General features: G+C 36.4%; 1 protein-coding gene across 1 annotated transcript in view; it reads right to left on the bottom strand.

Moving 5' to 3' along the window:
• Window positions 1–21648, bottom strand: part of ptprn2 (protein tyrosine phosphatase receptor type N2) — a 177350-nt gene that overhangs the window by 103722 nt on the left and 51980 nt on the right. The window contains exons 8-11 of the mRNA XM_065289392.2: window positions 21542–21582; window positions 21035–21450; window positions 17543–17629; window positions 11168–11247 (exon numbers count right to left, since the gene is read on the bottom strand). Of these exons, the coding sequence (XP_065145464.1) occupies window positions 11168–11247; window positions 17543–17629; window positions 21035–21450; window positions 21542–21582 (624 nt within the window). The remainder of the gene's footprint in view (window positions 1–11167; window positions 11248–17542; window positions 17630–21034; window positions 21451–21541; window positions 21583–21648) is intronic.

The raw sequence follows: 21648 nt of genomic DNA, 5'->3' as shown, positions 1-21648 counted from the left end.
AATGTTTTAAGGATATAGTATAGACATTTAAAGGCAAAATTACCAGAATAAAGTTGGACTGAAGTTTTTATAGAATAAAGTTGCAGCAATATGAGATTAAAACCATAGCATTTTGAGATAAAACATTTAGAAAACAAAGTAGAGATGCACCAATATAAATATTTTCCACCGATACCAATAGCCAATTCAGACTGATATCTTCCAAGACCGATAGTTGATGGTTATACTAACTAACCCTTACAGTGCACTGTGGGAGGGACACTGCATTATTTGACAGAAAACTTCATCAAAAACAAAAAGCTAAACATGTAACATATCTTTGGAAAGCTGAAATTATTGAGATTTGAATGATGTAAACTGTTTTTAGATACAATCAACACAACAGGTACAATTTTTGTCCCTTTTAGGCATTTTTTTTAGCCTTTTTCAGAAATGCTTAAGATTACATTTTCTGAGGGTTTATTGATTAATATAATGACCATTAATATAATTTACTCATGCAATATTATACATTTAATCATCTAATATTTTTAACATGACACCTTATTATTAATATTTCAAATACTAGACAGAAAAATGTTGAATGCTCTGCCTATATGTAAATAAAAAATCACTTGTAACATTTTCTCTCTCGCTACAGGAAGTGTCTTTAGACAATTCAAACTTTGTACGCTGAAAGTGACAATATACTGTACCTGTATCACAATACATGTACTCGTACTATTACTTTCGTAAGTCGCATTGGATAAAAATGTCTGCAAAATACCTAAATGTAAACTTCTGCATTAAAACGCCATCACACCATCTCCTGTAAACAGAAATATTTAAGGAAAATAAAACTTGACTGTCAAATGGTGATAGGATGTGAGTTTTCGTACATTGGTGCCGAATGCTCACACGGACATATTAAAGCTTAAAGAATCCACAGGGAGAGACAGTCCAGCACACACACACACCTGCACACATGTATTTCACATCCAATTGGTGGCAAAGAGTGAGTCAGGTATATGTAAGCCATTACTTTACTTGGAGAGGCCAGGGTAATTATGGCTGGCATTTTGACAAGTGTTTGGTGGAGTGAAGGTCAACTGTGTCTGCGTGGGAGATCTATGCTAATCTGCCCAGCTGGAGCGCAGACGAGCAGCCCCTGCACCGCACCACTGCAATTACAGAGAGAGAAAGAGAGGCAGAGCGATCCAGCCAGAGAGAGAAAGAGATGAGTGGGTGAGGAAGTAAACACAGCAGAGATGTCAGAGATGTGGACGGATGTGAAGAAATGTCAGTCGGAAAATAAAGACTACATGAGATTGAAGGAGTACAAATCAGATGAAGTAACCAGACTCTTAAACAGACGCCGGCTTAGTTTAACTTCCAGAACAGAGGGGAGAGGAAGATAAAGGGAAGGATAAATGAAGCTGTCACGAACTGTCACCCTGTAAGTGCATGGCCGTTGTTCTTCTATGAGGTTGTGACCAATGACATGACGGTATCACAGTCCCTTTTAGCTTCTGCCTGGGGTATAGTGTACAGTATTTTAGCACTTGCGTTTCTTTTATCTCCTTACATTAACTCATTGTCTCTTTTTCAATGTTCTTACTGGTGTGGTAGCAGGTGGAGATGGCTTTAACACTGGGATTGTTCTCCCACTGGGATGTTACCATCAGGGTTCCATGTTCCATCTGCCCTAACCTGTCCTGACTCTGACCCATCCAGGGTTCTCACGGCCTGGGCACCAGGGTCAACCCCTTAGAGACCCGAAGACAGACAAAGAATGGTCACATCTCTCCACCCACTAACCTTTCACACCCTAATACACATACACAGGCTGTGGCTAAATTGACATTGGTGTTGTTAAAATATATATGATTGCCTATTTGTAAGTGTATTTTTTATAGAGAATAGGAAATATGGATTATTTTATTTATTAAATATCACATTATTATGATTTATTTTATATCAATTATTTTTATAATTCTTACAAATGATACATTTACTGCTGTTCCTGACAATTTTTTTGTAATATTTTTGTCAGAATATGTAAAAGTATATATGGCAATGTTTTGCAACATACAGGATCCACATTAAAACACTGAGATCGAAATAGCATAGCTACAGAAGAGCACATCCACTCTCTAAAACCTCAACGCACACTAACACAACTCCCACACAAAACATTCCACTTTAAAGTGGCTGAAGCAAAATGCATTCTGTTTTATCAAAAGGTTTTGCTCCTTATCTGAGAAAAAATCTACAATTCACGCTCCCTTTTAGCATGTGAATTTAGATGAAGCCATTTTCTCTTATGATTGATATACAGCATTAAGAGTTTAATATCGTCTGATCAGAGCATCATAAAAAATGCACCAGTGTACAACAGAATGAAACCTCAACCGAAAGACAAATGATGATGCAGAATGTTTCTTAAAAAAAAACATAGCTTGCAGTTTTTTTGACGGCATTTTTAGGGGCATAACAATGTGTACAGAATATATACACTCACCTAAAGGATTATTAGGAACACCTGTTCAATTTCTCATGAATACAATTATCTAATCAACCAATCACATGGCAGTTGCTTCAATTCATTTAGGGGTGTGGTCCTAGTCAAGACAATCTCCTGAACTCCAAACTGAATGTCAGAATGGGAAAGAAAGGGGATTTAAGCAATTTTGAGCGTGGCATGGTTGTTGGTGCCACAATCTGCTCAGTTACTGGGATTTTCACGCACAACCATTTCTAGGGTTTACAAAGAATGGTCTGAAAAGGGAAAAACATCCAGTATGCGGCAGTCCTGTGGGCGAAAATGTCTTGTTGATGCTAGAGGTCAGAGGAGAATGGGCCGACTGATTTAAGCTGATAGAAGAGCAACTTTGACTGAAATAACCACTCGTTACAACTGAGGTATGCAGCAAAGCATTTGTAAAGCCACAACACACACAACCTTGAGGCGGATGGGCTACAACAGCAGAAGACCCCACCGGGTACCACTCATCTCCACTACAAATAGGAAAAAGAGGCTACAATTTGCACAAGCTCACCAAAATTGGACAGTTGAAGACTGGAAAAATGTTGCCTGGTCTGATGAGTCTCAATTTCTGTTGAGACATTCAGATGGTAGAGTCAGAATTCGGCGTAATCAGAACATGGATCCATCATGCCTTGTTACCACTGTGCAGGCTGGTGGTGGTGGTGTAATGGTGTGGGGGATGTTTTCTTGGCACACTTTAGGCCCCTTAGTGCCAATTAGGCATCGTTTAAATGCCACAGCCTACCTGAGCATTGTTTCTGACCATGTCCATCCTTTACGACCAACATGTATACTCTGATGGCTACTTTCAGCAGGATAATGCACCATGTCACAAAGCTCCAATCATTTCAAATTGGTTTCTTGAACATGAAAATTAGTTCACTGTACTAAAATGGCCCCCACAGTCACCAGATCTCAACCCAATAGAGCATCTTTGGGATGTGGTGGAACGGGAGCTTCGTGCCCTGGATGTGCATCCCACAAATCTCCATCAACTGCAAGATGCTATCCTATCAATATGGGCCAACATTTTAAAGAATGCTTTCAGCACCTTGTTGAATCAATGCCACGTAGAATTAATGCAGTTCTGAAGGCGAAAGGGGGTCAAACACAGTATTAGTATGGTGTTCCTAATAATCCTTTAGGTGTATGGCGTTTGTAAATATGCAGTGTTGCATTAAGCCACTTGGAACATCTGTGCACCTGTGTCACAATAAGCAAGTGGGGGTGGCACAATGGGTAGCACTTTGCATGCCTCACAGAAAGAAGGTCCCCAGCTCGAGCCCCGGTTGTGTGAAATGTACATGTTTTCCCTGTGTCAGCTTGGGTTTACTTTGGGTACTCATGCAGGTTAGGTGCATTGGAGATGCAAAATTGCCTTTCCCCCAAATTAACCAAGTTCTCACCATGAATATAGCCATAGATGCTGGAGTGGCTTTAAGAATAAACAAACAAACAATAAGCAAGTAAATAAATAAACATTGCATTTTTACACTTAGCAAATTTCACTTTTATACTAAAAAGCTGCTTTGCTGAAATGCTAAATTGCAAAAAGCGCCATTCGAAAAAAAATTTGATTTGAGCTGAATCAAAGACAATAACAAAAGAATAAACGTTCAAGCTAATGACTGTAGCTCATTATCACTACACATTACACAGTAAAGAGACCAGAGGACACCAAAATAAAACACAAAACAAACTATGTGAATTAACTTAAAGACTGCAAAAGGTGAAAAGGAGCAAAACAGGGAGAAATAAAATGTGGCAGGCGAAAAAAAAAAACGCTTTAGAAAAATAAGAAAGAGAGAGATGAAGAGAGAGATGACACAATGTAAGATTACACTGTGCAGTTTAGGGTGCCATTTCATCAACACTTGGATGAATCAATGGCCCGGTAAATGATTGTGAAGGACACACACAAACACCTACACACACACACATACGCACAGATAAAGCAGGGGGTTCATCTTTTGTTTTGAGAGCAGGCAGGGATTACCATATCCAGCTCTTTTGTCAAAATCTTTCTTTCCAGATGAATAGAGTACAACAGCAAATTCCTCAATCCTAATGAAAGTACCCCGGACCCCCCATAAAGCCCTTCAGTTAGTTGCTGTGTTGCTAGCAGCTTGAAAGACTTGAGCGGAGCTTTGCATTAGAATACCAAATCCCTGCCCATATACATAGACCCAACAGGATATAAGCCTACCCATCTACACTGCTGTGGCTTCACTGGAAATAGCTTGACAGGAAGTGATTATTTTTTTGTCAGGGAAAATTATTGGTTACATGTTTGTGAAGCCATGGCTACAGAAATGAGGTGTCGTAACTGCTTTGACACTTCAAAACCACTTTTGAGAGAGTGCACTGTATCACAGGAATAAAGATAACCCTGTATTACAGCTTTAAATCGATATAAAGTATTCGCTAATCCCTCATTATCATTTATTATCATGAATTTTAGATTTTAATATCATTTTCATATTTAATGAAATATCTATATTTGCCACTTTGATCAATTTCTACTTCTTAACACATCTCATCAAAGAGTTTATTATTATACACGTACATCCTGTGTGTGTTAACTGTAAATGTCAAAATGTGTATAATCCATATCCACATAGAGATTTAATAATGACAGAAAAGGCTTTCACACTTAACATATCAAGCCTACTTTTTTACTTAGTCTTGTGCTTGTTTGTACCATCTCACTTTATGTAATGTGTATACCCTATTTTTTTAGTTAGAGGTTTTGAGCATACCCGTAGCCAGCTATGAGGCCACCGAGGTCTGGACCTTGGTACATTTTTCATATAAAGAAATAAAATTTGAAGTTCTCTGAATGACTAATCAGTCATTTGAAACTATAAATATATTGGCATCCGCGTATATAAGTTTGGACAGTATATTTTTGAGTGAAATGAAGGAGACTCACAGCTGTGAGGCGCTGGCAGCCGCGGGTGCAGCATTCGCAGTGTTGCCAGATCCCATTCTGAAAAATCCTCTTTAGATGTAGTGTTTAATGTTTTAGCAATTAATGTGACAATTTGGGAAATGTATTTTATAAGTGAGAATGTGCTGGTTAGTGTTAGCGATGTCTCTGAACTTATTTTATCTTTATGGCCCATTTTGTTTGTTTTCATACTAATATCTGGCAACACACGGTGACCAGCACCTAAACAGTGATCAAATGCCGTCATTTAGCATCATTCAGCATGGGCCGATGGGCGGGTTACTGCTGACATGATAAAAAATCAATAGAAAATAACACTGGTACAAAGATGTAGAGCAGTGACATATGTCAAATATGTAAGCATAGAGACAGAGCGCCGATATGCAAATTTGAAAACCACGCCCACCGGGGGGAAAACAATCCAACCGTCTCCATTGACTTTGTATTGCGAGAGGCTGCCTCCTTGTCATTTCTGGCTTATAACAAAAAACAGAATAATGCCTAAAAGCTGCTGTGGGACAATATGTATAGCTAACAAGCCAAAGAACCCAGAAATAAGTTTTTATAAGCTGTCGAGCCGTAAAACCCAGCTTTTAAGGAGAATAAAGTGGATCGCCGACTACGTTTCCCCCTAGTGGACGCAGTTCTACTAATAGTATTACTATGAAAAGTTGCCTGTTTCCATTTTTGTTTCTTTAAACGCTCGTTTTATGAGGTCGACAGCTTAAAAAAAACTTATTTCTGGGTTTTTTGGCTTTTTAGCTGTACACCTTGTCACACAGCAGCTTTTAGGTATTATTCTGTTTTTAATTTTAATCTGTAAATAAGTTTTTATAAGCTGTCGACCCCAAAAACGAGCGTTTAAAGACACAAAAATGGAAACAGGCAACTTTCATAGTACTCATATTAGTAGAACTGCGTCCACTAGGGACTTTTTCTCCTTAAAAGCTGGGTTTTACGGCTCGATAGCTTATAAAAACTTATTTCTGGGATCTTTGGCTTGTTAGCTGTACATACTGTCACACAGCAGCTTTTAGGCATTATTCTGTTTTTTGTTATAAGCCAGAAATGACAAGGAGGCAGCCTCTCGCAATACAAAGTCAATGGAGACGGTTGGATTGTTTTCCCCCCCGGTGGGCGTGGTTTTCAGGTTATGACGCGCGGCGCTCTGTCTCTATTGGGTATAAAGAAGGCCATGCTATTTTATTCAGTTTAGAAGTTAGAATTTAACGAAGTCATGCTAAAAACATTCATAATTGCACTAAACAAAGTTCTTGTTATATAGTCTAATGTTGCTTATTAAAACGATTCATACTGTATAATGCTATAATAAGCATTGTTGCATGAAAATAAATTAATTATCCACCCTAACAGTAAAGAGTTTACAAATTGTGATATAATAAATAGCGGATAATATAAAAATGTCCACTCCAAAAACATATAGAGAGAGTGTGTATCTAAAGTGTGTAATGGCAAAAAGGTTCAGACAGAAGATCCCAGGTAAAAAAATTAAAGTATACTTAAATGTACTAAGTATTTTGTAAAAGTTAAACACTAAAAATATACTAATAAAATGGTTCTACTTGAGTAGTACTTCAATCCACCTGAAAAAGTATATAGATTTTTAGTGAAATAAGTGTTATCTCAAAATATCACAGTTAAGTACACTTAGATGAAGTACTAAAGACTAATTTTTGATATATTAACTACAAAATGAGTGCACAAAATAGTACATTTAGTAAGTGTACTTAAAGTTTATTTCAGTGCACTTTTTTTCTCCTGGGATAGCATTTGTTAACACCCCTGAACCTCACTAATTGCCAAACCCTGGCTACGGCCATGGTTTTGAGGTACAGTATTTCAACCAGGGGTAGCTTTCACAAAGTAGAAATGAATGATTTATATGGCATAGATAGGATTTTAAGGAAATCATTGTAACTGTGAAATACATTTCGAAGCATTAATAATATATGATCAAACCATTTATAAATAATAGAATAACTCATTGATATACAGTGTAATGTCTGTAATGATTGGTTATAGTACACTTGATAGATTGTTATGCATGTTTGGAATAATAAGCAGTTTAAGAATAAACATTAACATTAATCAAATCATCTTGAGAAAAAAACATCATGAAAATTAACACTGTATGATTGTTTCTTCTTTTGAATGATAATGTCATATTTTTTATCTATAATTTTTCACCAATTGCTAAACAACACACGCATTCTCTAAAATATTATATACACTGAAAAAAATAATTTTCATACTCAAAACTCATACTCATTTTTATAATATAAGTGGTTGTAATCAATTAATTTTTGCTACATTAAAATTATTTTTTTTTTTAATAAAATAAAATAAAAACCTTTTGTTTAAATGTAGCTTAAACAATCACTTACCTTAAAAAAATGAAGTAAATTATGAATCTTTTTTCAGTGTACAAGTTTAAATACGTTTAATATTTTGTGATGGTTTTCTTTTCATGCAGTAAAATTCAGACAGACAGATAGACATAAAGGACAGACAGAAAGACATTGTCATTGATCCCAAAAGAAAAATACAGGATGTTAATTGTAAGAAGATGCATTTGTGTTTCATGCACCAACAAAAAGACAAAACACATGGGAGCTGCTGTCAAAAACAGATGCTTGTGGCAGCACCAGAGGAATACTAGTAGATAAGTATAATGCGTTTACCATTGTGTTTTTCAACAAATGCGGGGGGAAATAAACACAAAGGAAGACGACTGTCTAATATGCTGATCTAGGGTCCGTAATGTTCTCTAATGTGCCCAGGTCAATATCATACTGGGTTACACACAGAACTGTCATTTGGAGCTTCACAAAGGACTGAAGCCTTTCAGTACTTTAATAAACAACACACCTGTGAGCTACTGACCAATTACGACACACACATTCACATTGTTCCACAATATTGAACAAGAAAATAAATGGACTCATTCAGAGCACTGTATGACAGAGTGCTCTAAAATCATTGGAAAACTGCAGCTAGTGTTAAGCAATTCAATACACCAGTTCAGGTTTTGTGGTTGTTTTTTAAGCACTGCTTCTGTAAACACAGACTAGATTTAGTATGTAAGATATGGACATATGAACAAACATCCATGGTAACAACCAAAGCATAATCCTTCCAACACATTTCCACTGATCGCAAGCACTGTGAAGTTGCTTTAATTCCTTAGAGGTGTAAGTAATGTCACAGGCACAGAAATAGGAATAAATGATTAGGTGCGATCAGTGATGTGTATACAGGAGTAATAAAGTGTGAGGAGAGATCCTCTCTGTTTAAATAAAGTAATAAATTGGTATTCAGGCACCAGGGTTTTCATAATTTATCTGCCATGTGAGAGCGGCTGATCATGTTGACTTAACAATTTGTCTGACATTTGGGTCTGACGAGCCCAGCCATTAACTCTCTCAACATGCTACAAGAGACTCTCAAAGGGTAGAGAAAGCGAAAATACACACTTGCGTATACAGACCCAAGTAAAAGTCGAAATTCACACCAGGGCAACTGGACAAAATTAGAGCGCATTTTCACAGATGTAGAGGCGTTATGTGTGAACACACTATCACATATAAAGAATCAACCAGAAGCAGAGAAGGGCGAGATGTCTTAACTTACACATCCAATCTTAAAAAATACACACTTATTAGAAAATAACTCACCAGTTGCGCTACCAGGGTCACAACATTGACAATCAAATGAAGATTATTAATGGGGCATTATAATTGCAGGTACATTTGGTGTCCAAAGGCATTATTTTTCTGCTTTTTTCAAATGATTTTATATGGGAGTCATGTACTGTATGTGTGTGAGAGAGATAGGGAGAGAGAGAGAGACAGTGTGTGTTTCTTCTGTTACATACTGTCAAAACTGTTAATCTATCAAACAGAGTTTGACAGTAACAGAATTGACCCTGACTAATTCAAACAACAAGGAATCAGAATTTTCAGCACTTTAAGCAGAAAATGTTATTGTTATGGGGGTCATTCTTTATCTGGGGTCGCAAATGAGAGGCAGAAATTGTAAAAATGCTTGTTTGTTTTCTTTTAATAATATGTATTTGTATGCATTTAAAACTGGTTTAATAGGTTATATCCATTAAAATTGAAGCTTATTAATAATTAAATAATTAAAAACACTGGTAAAACATCCACTTATGTCTGTGGTGTTACCAATATTCAAAAGACAGTAACACCACAGATAGTAACACCACAGACAAATTGGCCTAAATCCAGTCTTTTCTAAAATGGAAATATTAATAAGTATGTATTTATCAAAATTTTGATTAAAATACTTAAAAGCTGCAAGTTATAAACATAACACCACAGACACTAATAAAGTGAGACACATGAAATTGTACTGTCCAAAATTTAGCTAACTTTAAGAAAATTTATAAGAAAGAATGCACTCACCATGCACCCCTCAGATCAACCAGCACCTGCAATGAACTTTACACACAGAAAGTAGCCCAAATAGATTTCCCCCTTTTTTTTAAGGGGCGACATCCATTGTTGTAACACACAGACATGAATTTGGGGTACACTATATATAATTTAATAAAATTGTACATGTTAAATAAAATATATTGTTATATTGTTGCCATTACAATCCATTATACCTCTCTGAGGTGTGGCGGGAACATGCATATTTTGTTACAAATGCAATCTTAAACATGTATTTTAAAACAAAAATTAATTGTTAAAAGTGCACAAATTGTGTTTATCCTATAGAATAAAAACATGGAAACATCTTTTTTTGAACTGTTGTAAAGTAGAGACACCACAAATAAAGAATGACCCATAGGCTGTAACATCTTGTGATCAATAACAATTATTATAATAATAAAAAAAAATAACCATTTGTAAAAAAGCAAAAACAAATAATGCATTTGGACACCAAATGTACTTGCAATTATAATAACCCATATGTACTTCATGCACTGGATTGTTGGCTGCTTGTGTCCAATTAGGGGTAGTGAACGAAAAAATTGCATGCAATGAGTTAAATGCTAGTAAAAGGTAAAAAAGCAACCCAAAGTGCGCTTTTTTGAAAAATGTATGCATTTCATGTCCAGGTTTGTGAAAGGTTCCTATCTTTTCTTTGCATATAATATCTCTTATTTGTTATTTCTGGCAGTGAGCACAGACAGATATGGGACAGACAAGGGTTACAGTAGATTATGTTTATGCATTAGAGACCCGCCTGCTTTCATGTATAGAAACCACCATAACCAATTCAAATTTGCATGAATCTGTTTTTCCTAGAAGCAATTGTGACGGATCAAGGGAAAACAGACCCTATGATGTCAGATTCTTTTTCTTTCATTTTTCACTCTTTCTTTTCTGCATTAAAGATCAAATATTAAATCCTGTGTGTTGAATGTTAAAAGAGTTACTGAAGAAGGGAAGCAGGACTGGGGTCCATTTTCACTCAGTTTATGATTTAAATTTGCCCAAACCCTATTGTAAGCTTTAATGTCGGGAGGGTACCGCTAGAAAACAAAAACATTTTCAAAATCCATAATGCAATAAAAGAATGAATCAAAAAAGAATAGACTGTAGAGTGTTGAATGATGGTGTATAATGGTTGTAAGGTACTGTATTAGCAAAAAGAGCATCCAGAGCATTTTTCTTTGCTCTGTGTAAATGCATTTGTACCTGCCACTCTGACTAGCTGGTCTGTGCTGATGTTTCGCGCATTGGGACGCACTCGAAAAGTTACAGCTGGACCCAGAACCCTAAGAGACAAAGAGAGAGAGGGAGAGAAAGAGAGAGAGAGAGAAAGAGAGAGAGAGAGAGAGAGAGAGAGAGAGAGAGAGAGAGAGAGAGAGAGAGAGAGAGAGAGAGAGAGACATTACTATAAGGTATGAGTATACATTACTAGAGTATCACTTTGCAGGTAAGCAAAGAGTTGCATTTGGAAAGAACTTTTGTTTTGTTTAATTAAGGAAAATGTTACCTCTGTAAATTGCAGGTCCATTGCTTTTGTTTATAGTTTAAACAGAGAACACTAAAGAATATTGATTTTTGGCTAATTTTCTTTTCTCTTTGATACATTTTCCCTCAATGAAATAAATCCTCAAAGGAAACCTGATGTCTTTAGTTGCCTAAAGAGATCCAGAAATGTTGTGCAAATCTATGATGGCATTGTAAGCATTTAGCATTTGTGATTGAGCCAAACAGCTGTCTGGGGGATCCCCACAGCACACTTGATGCATTTATCTATTTTAACAGAGATGTCTGTGGAGTATAATATTTCATGGTGAATTGCTTATTTAAAGAAATTGTTAAATAATATTAAAAACTGGGGTTTGCATGACACAGTTGATAAACTAAAACACAAAACATCCATACACATAAAAATAAAGCAATTAAGCAATTAAAACCACAGATCTGTGCACTTTAAAAAATGCTGGGTTAGTTTTAACTCTGGGTTTTTCCCCTTTTGACCCAAAGCAGTCCGTTGGATCTTAAATGAACCTATTTTGGGTTCAACCAAAAATGCTAGGTTGTTCTATCCCATTGTTGGGCCAAATATAATCATTTTCTGGGTTAATTTATCCCAGTGGTTGGGTTCGTCCCTTTTTGAAACAGCTTTGGGTTGAAAATAACCCAAAGTGTGGCTGTTTTCATCTTACTCTTGCTTAACCTCCTGAAACCTGGATCACATTTTTTTGTTGTTTGCACCATAATACTTATTTCTGTGTAACTGGAACCTCCACACAAACATGGAGAATTACACTGCTTCATGTTCAATGAAAAATAATTGTTTATTATATTTATTGGTTCTTCCTAACCCCAAAATAGCTGGAAGAAATCTAATAAAAAAGACAAACCAAAGTTCGGGTCTTAGGAAGTTACCGTAATTGCTTCATTTTTTTTTATTTTTATTTGTGTAGGGATGTTTTTAGCCACCATGACTTCAACACAAAAACTTCCAACAATCTGACCCACTTCACACTAAGATCACATCCGTTTACGTGTCATGATATTTTGCACTGAGGTATGGGGTGAATGGGGCAGCTTTCTCCTAAACGTGCAGTGGTTGAACAATTGATCTTCTCGATTCCTGATCCTTCGTGGATGCATTTATCTGGGACACGGCTCTAAAGGTACTCCCACTGTGGACCAGGGTGAGGTGGAGGTCACGGTTGGAGAGAAATACGACAGGAAAGTGAAGAAGGGAGAAAATTAAAGAGAAAAAGAAAAGGAGGTGGAAGATTTGAGGAATGGATCTGTCACCAGAACAAAAACCCATTCACACATCAGTAGGAGGTGAGAGTAAGTCAAAGGTAACTTCCAGTCAACCTTTGTAGCAACCGAAATAGCACATACTCTGATATTTGTTAGTGGTTATAACATTGGTTATAGCTTCACTGAACTAAATATTAAATCATATTAACCCAGATTAACAAATACCTGATCTGTAATATCTACAGATAATATCAGAAATAGAGCATACAGTATAGTCACACAATAATATACTGTGCAAAACACAGGTAAGCTTATATTGCCAGAGAATCTGAACATCTTTGTAATGAAAGCACTGTGCGGTTAAAGCTAGATACAATAAGCCAGAGCCCTAGCTATAACACCATCACTGCTGATAAGCTATCAGCAAACAGCACCAATGTCCAGTGCACAGTGAGAGGAAGCCATGTTCTGTGTGTGTGTTAGTGTTTCAGTGTGTTTGAGAGAACAAGACAGTGTGATTGCAAACCCATGAAAGGGTGTTTCTCTGCCCCCTAATGTCTGCACAGAGTACAGCCCTGACATCATGTCTGGAGTTTAGAGAGATGCTACACTGTTAACCCAGAAATTGTCTTTACTCAAACAATCAAGGAAAAATCATTAATATTTTCTGTTTTGAAGCCAAAGCTTAAATTTATTTGTTGATTTAACTGTTAACCTTACAAAATCTATTAAACTAAAACATTCAAGTAAAATGAACTTAAAATTATTAGTTCATGTTGTGAGGAATACCCATAATCCTTTGCGCCTGAATATTTTGATTATTTTCTGCTTTTTCACAAATTAAAAACTGATAAGAACTTTCTCTAATCAAATATTTGTTAATAAAATGTCATATAGGTTCAAGCTCTTATATTATTGATATTGTTTTGTTGTAAATTATAATTTTGTGAAGTCACCGTTCAGGTGATCAGTGTTTCCTTACATGAACCCTTTTCAGAACAATTTATTGTATTTCTCTCCACAGTACTGACAATGTATGTCAAAACACATTTTTGGTGTGTTTCTGTGGAGAATCACGTTTATTCAATGACTGACTTAAAGTCAGTTATTGATATTTGTTATAAAACCATTTATAACATCAAATGTAATATAAAGTAATAAAAACTAAAGTTATATGCAATGGGTTTCCTCACACATAATGTCATCGAATCTGGGTTAAGAGTGCAGGAATATTGGAAGAAATTAAAACATTAAGTACATTAAACTTAAAATTAATTGTTATTTTAACCAGGCAAAATTAACTTTTTTAGGGCAACGAGTTTCCATAAATGTTTTAGGTTCAATCAACCTGTATGGGCTTACAGTGTACACTCACTCTTCATTAACCACAACACACTGCAGTTTAAACAATGCAGCTGTGTATGTGTTCGAATGTCTGGGTGTTACCATGTGTACTGAAATCTGTGATCATTAATTGCAAATATAAGAGACGCCTGGGGTTAGTTGTCACATGGAGAAGTGAACTCAGTGAACTCAGCTACTGAATGATTATAGGCCATTTATTCAAATGCATGTTTTTTTAGTAAATGACTATTTCACCATTGTCTTTTGTGTATGCTTCAAACAAAAATTTCAAAAATCACATTTTGTACATTTAGGCAGAGGTTTAATATATAAAAAGTAGATTTTAATTAATAGGTTGATTAATTAATAGGTTTTACAATTAGATTTTTAATAAATGTCACATGCACTTTCTACCCAGTTTCACAAAATTATAGTCACGTAATTTTTTTATTATTTTTCTTAATACTGTCACGAATTTCCGCATTTTTTTCATGATCGTACCACGAATTTCTATTTATGTGTCATTGTCACATATTGGTAACTCAACTGCTTTTTCCGATTTTTAAACCATTTACGCTTCGGTTTAGGGTTAGATTTGGTGTGTGCGTTAGGATGTCACTTTAAGTAATTTTTTCTGATTTATTTTGTTATATTTTCTAAATGTAAAAAATCGTCGCCTGGCGTTATGATAAGAGTTGCGTTTGGATAAGGATGTTATTTTATGTAAATCTAACCCTTAACCGAAGCGACCATGGTAAGAGAAAAAGGACAAAACAGTTGAGTAACCAATACGTGACAATGACACGGAAATTCGTGACAGGATCATGAAAAAGAATCAATCACTATGTACGGAATTTCGTGTGACTGGGCTGGCATTTCATACTGTATGTTGCACTATTTTACATTTACATTGTACAAGGCTTAAATATCACAATAACAACAAACCCTAAACTCTAAAAAATTGGTGCTAAATAGCATTTAAAGCTTGTCATCATAGGGAAACCATTTTAGTGCTATATAGCACCTATGAAGAACCATACAGGTGTGTTACAGTGGCACTAAAGCACCAGATATGGTTCTATCACAATAGGGTTCTACAAAGGTTCTACACGGGCACTACATAGGTGCTTAGTGGCATTTAAAATGGTTCCCCTATTATTACCAGCCAGGGAAACGCTTTTAGTGCTATAATTTGTAGTTACAATATATTGCAATTTGCAAATTGCATTGTATTGTATTGTTCAAATTTGTTTGGTTGTTTGTTGACAACTTACCCCATGAGTTGCATCGCACAAAGTTGAATGGCTTTTGTCTAGCATGCAGTGTGGTTCTAAAACTTAAAAAAATAAAACAATTGTAGCTCAAACAAAATAACATTACATAATGTTTTACATAAGAGTGTGCAGCAGGGCATGAAATTAACACCCGACCACGCGCCAAATGCGGGTGGATTTTGCAATTGGCGGGTAACACTGTCAATCTACCAGCCACATTGGCGGGTAGCCAATGCGAATCAGTGATGTGCGGGTCAATGTATAAACAACCCACTCCCGACCGACATTTTCAACTAACCCGCCTGGAATTGTTCAAAATAGTTTTTAAACCCGACCGACTGACCGCGGCCCGAATATCATTAAAATATTTGTCTGGGTAACCGGCAACCGCTCATTTCTTATCAACCTGCGCATATCACTGATGCAAATTGAGTGATTCATTGAGAGGATGCGACTGCTGTTTGGCAACGTTCATGCGATTGGAAAGAAGATGAGGCACTTCTCTGACTACGTTTGGATGTGCGAGTAAGTATTAAACTGTTGATGAGATGGGATGAGAATGCAATGGTGACATAGACTACAGTATAATCACAGTTGCACAGATGTGTAGTTCTGCTGTGACGGATCAGAACTCTTGGATGTGTAAACTTTAAAGAGAGTTGCGCTACTGTGTCTTATACTGTAGTATATTAACATACATTTTGCGAATAGAGTAATGAAAAACAAACGTATGTGGGGCGTTTATGTGCGCAGTTTGTGCCCCCTCCGTATATGTGTGCGCGCGCGCGGGTTTAAGGGCACTCAATAGGGAACATCGGAGAGACGCCTTCCTCAAAGCAAGCGTACATAAAGTCTTTCTGCTCTTGACAGGGCACATATAATAAACAAAATAATCTCAACAGTATTCTTATTCTAATAAAACATTTCGTTATGTCTTAACTTAAGTGTATGTATAGAGACTAGAGAGTCAAAAACTGTGTCTGTGATGGTCTTAAAGAGACAGTAACCTCAATTAACATACTTAAGTCTGTGTCATTAATGTTAATCAAAAAACCTAAGACAAAGAGAAATTCACTTTTATAGCTCTAAAAATTTAATTCATAAATGAAAAACAGTGTTATCATTCACTATTCAGGCAAAAAAAAAACTGGCTGGTAAAAAGTCACTGTGGCAGGTGGATTTCTAAATCCACCTGCCACAGTGGCTGGTGGTCAAAAAAGTTAACTTCAGGCCCTGGTGTGCAGCATTCAAAACACTTTTCCATTATTTTTGACAAGATGAAAAGCAACAGATCACAAAAGATACATTAGCTGGTACATCCTTGAATAAGCCATCATTTAAGAAAGGAAATTAACCAAACACACACAGCTCACCTGGATTATTATGTTCAACTACACACAAGTATTTACACAAAGACATGGTCAGGAGCTTTCAAAACATATCTTCAACAAAATCTTGTATATGTTTTCACACCGACCACGACAGAAATATATAAAGGAAATGAGTTTTAGCTATTGATAAAACTTTTTCATCAACACATTTATTATGCTGAATAAAATGTGTGTGTGTGCATGTGTGTGTTATAACACACATATATATAAACATGTAGCTCTATTAAAAATGCGTTGGCCAGTAAAGCACAAATAGATCAAATTAAGAAAGCAGTAATTAGTTATTTTACTAATAATTGCACTTTTTTGTCCTCATTTTATGTAAAAGTCCCTGGCTTTAATTTTAAAGTGTGGTAGAGAAATCAAACTCCTATGTTTCTCAGCAAGTATCAAGACATATTTGTTGAACTTCCAAACAATTAAGCAGAAAGTTGCTTTAATCTCTGCACTCTCACTTTGAAAAAAGCATTTATCATCAGAAATGTGCTGTAATTGAACTGAAGTTTACCACTGCATGCAGGTCATGATAACACACTCCTACACATACTGAGATGCATTCTCCCTCTCTCTCACTCTGGAGAAACCATTTATACAAAGCCATTTATATAAAATTTGAACTTATGCACAGAATTCAGAAAAAGCTCATAATGACTGTGCTGTCACTTGAAAATGACTTCTCAGCCCAAACAATATTGCAAAATGGAACAACAAAACACAACCACACTTTGAGTGTTCCATTAGCACCATTAGTATGTCGACCAGCGTGAGACTGTGTCTTCAACGTGTCTGTCTGTCTGTATGTGTGTGCGTACCAGTGTGTAAGCACTTACGAGAGCTGTAGAAAATCTGTTACGTGAAGGTTGACTCTCTCAGCTAAGAGCTCCATAAGGTTCAGACCCTGATCTGTGGACAGAGAACTGTGAAGGAACAAAAAGAGAGTGAGAATGTGAGAGGAAAAAGCAAATATATATATATTTTTAGTCCATTCTAAAGGTGCTGCTGTGATGCTAGGGTGTTGTAGGAGATTTCAAGGGCATTGCTAGATGGTTGCTTACTGGCAGGGGTCCCAGGTTCAAAATAACATTTAATTGTCTGGCAGGTTACTTAAAAAAAGTTTTTCTCAGTTCTCAGTTGAAACTCTTCAGCTGTGCAGTGTGTTGATGTCGCCCACACACCGTTTTAGTTGGCTGTGATTTGTGACTGATCGTTTTATTACGCCCCATTTTCCCGGTCAGCGTGGACAGACAAGTTGTTTGTCACTAAAATCTTCTTACGTTGTGGCTGGTTTGATCGGATGTTACAGTGGGTGTTCGTTCAATCACTGGGTTATTTTTAACCCAACGCTGGGTAAATATTGGACAGAACACATGTTTGGTTAATAAATAACCTACAGTATGCTGGGTTGTTTCAATGCAATGCTGGTACAGTATGTTCCAACTCATGGTTTATTTATAACCCAACGTGTTCTGTCCAATATTTACTCAGTGTTTGGTTAAAATAACCCAGTAGAATGTACTGTAGTTATATAAGAATCAGTAAAAGGAAGGCTTGCTTTAGCAAATATCTCCAACACCAACCATACATTTAAAATGAGAAACATGTAGGCAATAGTTGAGAAAATGTATATATCGAGATATCGCTGAATTGATCCTATAGTATGTACTGTACGAATAAAACTGAACCTTAAAAGCATAGCAGTGATATATAGCAAAGAAACAGCACATGGGAGAAACAGAGAGGACAGAAGGAACATGAAACACATAGGGAATAGGACACAGGTGGCTTGTATGCTTTGATAAATCACCTGTATTTTCCAGCAATGAGGCAAACAATAAGGTGTAAATGGAATCCCTATGAAGTGTGATGTCTTTATGATATGGCCATGCCAAGCAAAGTTAGACACAAACGCACACGCATAAACACACACACAATCGCTGTGTGTGTGTGTGTTTACGGGTGTGCGTTTGTGTCTAACTTGCACACGAGGCTAAAGAATGATGCATCCATATAGCCGTGTATTCGCACACATGAGAAGAAAAGTGAGAATTGAAGACTGGCAACTGTATTCCTGATGTCTTTTTCACACCCGCCACTCGCTTTTCAATACACACTTACAGCATTTAAAATCTCTTTTTTCATGGCATGATACAGTATATAGTAAATGGGACTGCAGTAAGTGAGCCAAAAAATATTGGAGCGTGTGTGAGATAAATTGGAAATGCAGTGGCTGTGGATACTATTGTCTTTCGATTTGAAAGATTCAACCGTATACACATTAATACCGCTTTACAGGAGAGGACCCATGAGGGAAAGTAAATAAAATCCTGTACTGAATGCAGTAAAATAAATTGGGTATAAACGATTGGGTATAAACATGGACTATGAAAGTGAAGGATGCCTTGTAAAAAATACATCATAGCATCCATTATGATTAAAACACAGATTAAACGTAAGATTGCTGCTTTTTCCATGATTGCATAAATGTAACTGGGTCAGAGACAAAAACGGTTTGGCAAGATGAGAAATTAAACAATCCATCTAAAGGTATATTCTAATGCACATAGTGTATTTATGTTGATTTTTTGCAATAAAATTTTTTTTTGCAATAAAAAAAATTTGCCTCATTTTTATGAAAGTTAGAGGGACAGCATGTAAGAAATTTATATCAATTAATCATAAAATGGCCCTGATGTGTCACTAGACATTAAGAAATCATTTTCATTTTAAATACTTATATTACTAGGGGTGTTTACACTCGGTATTAAGATGTGTTTTCATCGATCGGATCACAAGTGGATGAGAGAGACACATTACGTTAACACCTAGTATTTAAATCCGTCTCTTTTGTCCACTTTCGACCGCTTCTGTCCTGAATACTGCGAGGGGACGGTCCGTGAGACGGTGGGCGAGTCTCTGCTGTCATTCAAACGTGAGCGGGAGTAATTATGAGTTTATATGGATGCGAACTAATATTATGTCGGAGTCCATTGCTTGTTTAGCAAGTAAACATGCTGCACAGAGTTTTGTACGTGTGTATGTAAGAGCTTTCTCTGAATTTTCAGCGCAATTGATGAAATAGGATCGCGCAACTTTCACACGCTTTCAAAACGAAACTACGGAGATCCGCTTTAGTTTTATCAATGAAAGGCTAAAATAGCGCTGTTCACCGTATGCTCGTGCTAGAAGTCTAAAAAAGACGCAAAACTTGTGTTTAATACCTCAGATTAGATAAATGGGCGGAGAGAAGGCGGTAGCGTGTGGCTGTTCGAACACTTTCAACCACATGTGCGTTTCGCAACTCCAAAGCGATCCGATCGAAAGTGGTTTCGACTACCTCTGGATGTGGTTGAAAGTGGTCAAAAGTGGACGAGCTCAAAAAGTTTTGAACACCGTTTACACCTGGCATTAACGTCGTCCACTTCTGATCCGATCGACGATAACGCATGTTAATGCCAAGTGTAAACAGCCTCACTGACAACAGTGGTCCGGCCAGGATATTGTCTTAAAAAGTGAAGTTGCAGCTCTCAAATGATGTTTGTGTTTTCATGTTGTGTATTGGCCACCAGTTGTGTGATTGCAGTACCAGTTTTGGCCACAATCCTACATACCGTTCCTTTAAGACTGAATGGACCTGAAAATGTCAAATGGTGTAACTGCCAATTGCGCCAAAGAATGAGAAATATTAAATATTTTATACAAATTGATGGCATGTATGCGTTATCATCATCATCATCAAAAAAAAAAAATAATTTAAAATATTACACGAAAATACATTTTATTAGTTATTACTAAATGTAAATTTTAAAGTGTTTTTGTAATATTTGTCCGGACATACAGTAAGCTGAAAACAGCTTTGTTTTCTAAATAATTTTTGACAAATGATGTAAAAATCTATGTAAAAAAATCATATTACACTAAACTAGATGATTATATTTTATTCCACATTTTTATGACTATATTTATATAAAATACTAGTTAGACCAATTGACACAGACCGTTACACCACAATGACATTTTTGCAATTATCCCCCACATATTCTGAAATAAAACCAGAAATGTTAAACTTGGTCCTCAAAAAAGATAATGTATGCAAGTTATCTGCAAATTTATTTTGAAATTTTAACCCATTTACATTTAATTGAACCATACGGACACAAAAAAAATACCGTCATGTCATTGACCCAACTATTTATTATACTATGGTATTTGTATCCATCACAAATGAAAGCATGTATAAGGTTTTTGATATGTATAGTTTGTATTTCAGTGTACTATTTATACAGTATGTATTACAACAGTCTTCTTCTACATACTGTACTTACTCTTCAGTGATAATATAGCCAAAGTCTCCGTCGTGTGGACTTGTATAAGCTGCGATGTTCACTTCTAGTCTCACCCCCTTCTTTTGGACCTCCTCTTTATCCATAGACAGTTTTTGTGTCACTTTTCCTGGTTTCGTTTCCAGGGAGCCTTTTGAACTGTGGATCCACTGTTCTACTTCATTGTCTACCTGTGGGTCCAGATCCAAAGTGTCAGGTTCCATTTTCGTCTTCATCAGGTCCAGTTCTGTTTGTGTTGTCCGGCTCTGGACGTTCTCCAAACTAGCTCTCACTGGGCTTCCAGCATTTGGCTGGTCAATGTAACCCAGAAAAGGCTCTTTAGCTTGGGAGGGACCAGCAGATTCACGGCCAGAGTTGTGATCCAGAAACTCCAGCAGCTGGCTAATGAAACCTTTATCCTGGAAGCAGAAAGTGAGACTGGAAACTCCATTGACTTCATGTAAGATATACAGTATGAGTCACATGGCCATGTGTATTTTAACTTGTTACCTTGCCATCAGATTTGTGGATACTTTCTTCAGTTTGTGTTTCTGTGAATAGAGTTTGCATTATGATAAATGATAAATCAGGATTTAAAGGTCATAATTATTTGCCCT

Source organism: Paramisgurnus dabryanus, chromosome 2, assembly GCF_030506205.2.
Source record: "Paramisgurnus dabryanus chromosome 2, PD_genome_1.1, whole genome shotgun sequence".
In the NCBI taxonomy this organism is placed as follows: Eukaryota; Metazoa; Chordata; class Actinopteri; order Cypriniformes; family Cobitidae; genus Paramisgurnus; species Paramisgurnus dabryanus.
This window is presented reverse-complemented; position numbering and strand designations above follow the sequence as displayed.